The sequence below is a fragment of the Nematolebias whitei genome, chromosome 2 (assembly GCF_014905685.2).
Source record: "Nematolebias whitei isolate Nwh7 chromosome 2, NemWhi1, whole genome shotgun sequence".
Taxonomy (NCBI): Eukaryota; Metazoa; Chordata; class Actinopteri; order Cyprinodontiformes; family Rivulidae; genus Nematolebias; species Nematolebias whitei.
In genome coordinates, this window is record NC_056499.1 from 48,121,635 (window position 1) to 48,125,632 (window position 3,998).

Below are 3,998 nucleotides of genomic sequence, written 5' to 3' on the forward strand. Positions count from 1 at the left end.
GTTAGTTAGTTAGTTAGTTAGTTAGTTAGTTAGTTAGTTAGTTAGTTAGTTAGTTAGTACTGTTGTGGTATATCTTTAAAGACCAGTGGGTTCAGAACTCCACTGAATCCTCGCCAAAACTTTACCTTAGTCATTGTGCTGTAGCTCAGTGATCACACGATCATCAAGTGAAAGAATAGAAAACACTGGATCTGTGATTGACAGCAAAAATCAGGGTTTATTGAAGAGCATAAAAACTGGTCACTTAAACAGCAGCTCAACTACTAAAGTTATTTAAAAAAGTAATCCTACAATATCCACAGGGTTATGAACTCTTTTTGTACGTCATCTCATATCAGTTTTTTGTCCAGTTTGGTGCACTATAATGGGTTCTGTTATCTGACAACAGCATAAACTCCCCTTCTATATACAATAGTTGACTTGCACACAACTCCTCTCCTTCTGGTACAGAATCACATGCACTGCTCTTTCCTGCCTGAACAACCAAACGCCACTTCAGATGGCCTCTAAGTAGACATTTTGGGGCGTGTGCATTAAATATGTACTGAAAAAAATATCCAGAATTTTGTTTTCCATCTATTTTTTTAACTTCTAATTTGTGAGAAAGCTGAAATTTTGAGTTTTTGGTCAGACCAAAGCACATCTGAGTTTCCTGTAGGCACAATTTTACTTTTCAACATCTTAACAAACATAGATTATGTTTAAAGCACCTATATACAATCAGTTGATTTGGTATGTCAGTATATGATTTTCGAACCCAGTTAAACTTTGTGTTCATGTAGAAAGTGCCTCTAAAAGGCGATGCAGTAACAAACTCAAACTTAACTGTATAAAAGTTTTCTTACGTATTGGCAGTGACTAAAAAGGCAATTTTTGTGTTGGGCTACAACTTTTCACATTGCTTAGTTTAAACTTATTGAAATAAGTTATAAAGATTCTTGGATTTTAAAATAATTAATATGATTTTGGTATCATTAAAATATTTTTCAAGATATATTTTGTTTTTGTTTTTTGACTTAGAGTAAAACGTGATTGTTTTTAGCAGTCACAAGTTTTTATCATCGAAGTAAACGATTCAGTTTCCATTTATTCTACAAAAGCTTTAATGTTCATGGGCCATCCACTTCCACTCAGGGCCACAGAGAAACTCTTGTTTGACTACGCCTGGCAACGCAACTTGACTGAATATTTCTCAACATTTGCTTTAAGATTTTTCTTTTCTTGATACTGATTAATCCTTAGAAATCATTGTAAAGAGTAGACTGTTTTGACAGGTTTGTCCGGACATGCCAAAACATGTGCAAAACCATATTATCTTTTATTATAATGCACTATATTACATAGTGTTAAATCCAATAACTCAAACTGACAAGAAAATATTAGTTCATGTTGAAAAAGAAAAACAATAGTTAGCAATAGCTTTAATTTTAAATAAAAATGTATAATTACTGTAAAAACAGTTTTTATATTACTGTTTTTGTAAGTGTGTTTGTTGTGTTACAGAAATCTCTATAGTGCATGGGGATATTGCTGTACTGAACGATTCACTCAAGAACGCAGACCCATGCACTGCTAAAGGCTGCAAGTGGCCCAAATCTGGAAACAATGTCTACATCCCATATGAAATCTCTTCTGTGTACAGTAAGTAATAATTTAAAATTCTACAAAGCAGACAACTGTATAACGTCTGAGGGTTTTGTGATGTTTGTGATTATTTTGATCTAGTTCTCTGAGTCTGTTTTCCTGTGTTTCCTGTTTCTCTCCTCATGTAGTCATCTCCTGCCATGCTCACCAGTTCATTGTCTTTCCCCAGATGTTTGTCATTGTGTCTCCTTAGTGTCCCTTTAGGTTCAAGGTTACTGTGTTTTCACGTTGTCCGTAGATTGCGTTTCCCTCAGTCTGTCACGTTCCTCGTGCTCCTGTACTCACTAAGTTTTTCTGCCACGCCAGCTGTTGTTTTGAGTTTTGTTTAATAAATTGATATTTTTTATCTTCGAGTCCCCCGTGTCGGTATGCATTTAGGTTCAACACCATGTTGTTGTGACACGACTGATCATCTTTATTATCAGTTTTGTCAAGGTCAAGGTTCTTTATTGTCATTCTCATCTCATATGGTACATGTGGTGGAATGAAATTATGTACACAGGGTCCCAGTTACATCCAACAAAAGTATAAATTGTAAAGAAAAACAGTAATAAGATCCAAGACATGAACTAAGAAATATGTTAAACTAAGAATACACTAAGAACTAATAGTACATAAACAATACGCCGAACAACAGCAGCATGATCATGAGTCTGTGTGAGCAGAAGTGTATGAATGAATACAGCAGCATGAAACAGATCAGCAGCATGAAATAAATCAGCAGCATAAGATCAGCAACATGGATAGTCAGCAGCACATATCAACAATCAAGTGGCAACTTCTCTTCTGGCCTCCTTAGAGAGACCTTTACTAATTGTCTTTTTTATATATGTAAATGTTCCTTTAAAGTGCCCTGAGACAACTTTGTTGTGATTTGGCGCTATATAAATAAACTGAATTGAACTGAATTGAATTGAATTGAATAGCATTAGTGATTTTTTTTCACAGTGATTATTCTGGTTAGAGATTAATGAGTCTAACAGCCTGAGGGTAGAAGCTGTTCCTCAGTCTAGTGGTTCTACACTTAATGCTCCTCAACCTCCTTCCTGAGGGGAGCAGGAAAAAGTGTGTGCTGGGTGAGTGGGGTCCTTCATGATGCAAGTGGCCCTCTTCCTACATCTGGAGGTGTAGATGTCTGTGATGGTGGGGAGATAGACTCCAACATCTTCTGTGCAGCCTTCACCACTTTCTGCAAAGCTTTTCTTTCTGCAGCTGTGCAGCCTCCATGCTACATTTTTCTTGATTTTGTTAAGAATTACAGATATTTTAATTAAATGGTGCAATATTTCTGCAGCTCACACAGAATCTAACATCATCCTTGAAGGGCTTAAGAGCTTTGAGTGGTCCACCTGCATACGCTTTGTCCCGAAGACTTCAAAAGATCGTGATTACATCTACTTTGAATCACAAGAAGGGTAGGATTACATACTCAAACACACCCCTACACACAGACACACACAAACACACACGGATGATAGGATGATGGTACAGTACATGACTCACACCAAGGTGCAAATCTTACAGTAAAAAATGATATCTTGAGCAACATGATCATTCAACCTTTATTTATAAAGGTTAACCCCATTGAGCCTCGAGGACTCATTTACAAGAGAGACCTGAAAATGGAGTTATAGGCTCAGTTTCAAGCTAAACTTATATTTTATAATTTAAAAAAAATAACATTTACACATTTAGTTTTCTGACTGAAATGGTTTTATTCTGTTGAAAATTTGTCCCGATAAAAGAAGTGCTAACTTGATTAGTTGACATTTGCATGTAGTTATTCTATGTTATTACATGTCTCTAATGAATAAATGTTACTCAAAGAAGTGAAAACCACAATTATTAGAGCCTTGTTTTATTGATGTTCATGTGTGCATGTCAGGTGCTGGTCCTTTGTTGGCCGTCAGGGTCAAAAGCAGTACCTCTCCCTGCAGAGAAGGGGTTGTCTGTACTATGGCACAGTGCAGCACGAGGTTCTTCATGCTCTGGGCTTCCATCATGAGCAGTGCCGCTCTGACAGAGACAAATACATTCGAGTTTACACCAAGAACATTATAAAAGGTCAGCATCTAAATATTTAAAAAATCCTTTTAATCTAATACATTTCTGATAAATTGGAATTATCCATGTATTATTTTACCAAAGTTTCTAAAGTACTTTATTTAAGCAGTTTAATTGTAGCATGTTTCACGTTTTTATCTTCTGGTTCATGAAAAGGAGAAAAAGACAGCTTCAGAAAGGTGCCAACAAACAACTTGGAAACGCCCTACGACTTCTTCTCTGTCATGCAGTACAGCAGGTAAGTTTTTCCATGCATGAAAAATTAATTATAGACTTACTTCTTTTTCTAC

At 36.0% G+C, this 3,998-nt stretch overlaps 1 protein-coding gene across 1 annotated transcript in view; it reads left to right on the forward strand.

Moving 5' to 3' along the window:
• The window catches only part of LOC119430276 (high choriolytic enzyme 1-like), a 6,734-nt gene extending 2,784 nt beyond the window's left edge, over window positions 1-3,950 (forward strand). The window contains exons 4-8 of the mRNA XM_037697720.1: window positions 1,046-1,051; window positions 1,504-1,641; window positions 2,939-3,059; window positions 3,530-3,708; window positions 3,865-3,950. Of these exons, the coding sequence (XP_037553648.1) occupies window positions 1,046-1,051; window positions 1,504-1,641; window positions 2,939-3,059; window positions 3,530-3,708; window positions 3,865-3,950 (530 nt within the window). The remainder of the gene's footprint in view (window positions 1-1,045; window positions 1,052-1,503; window positions 1,642-2,938; window positions 3,060-3,529; window positions 3,709-3,864) is intronic.
• Window positions 3,951-3,998: the final 48 nt, after the last annotated feature.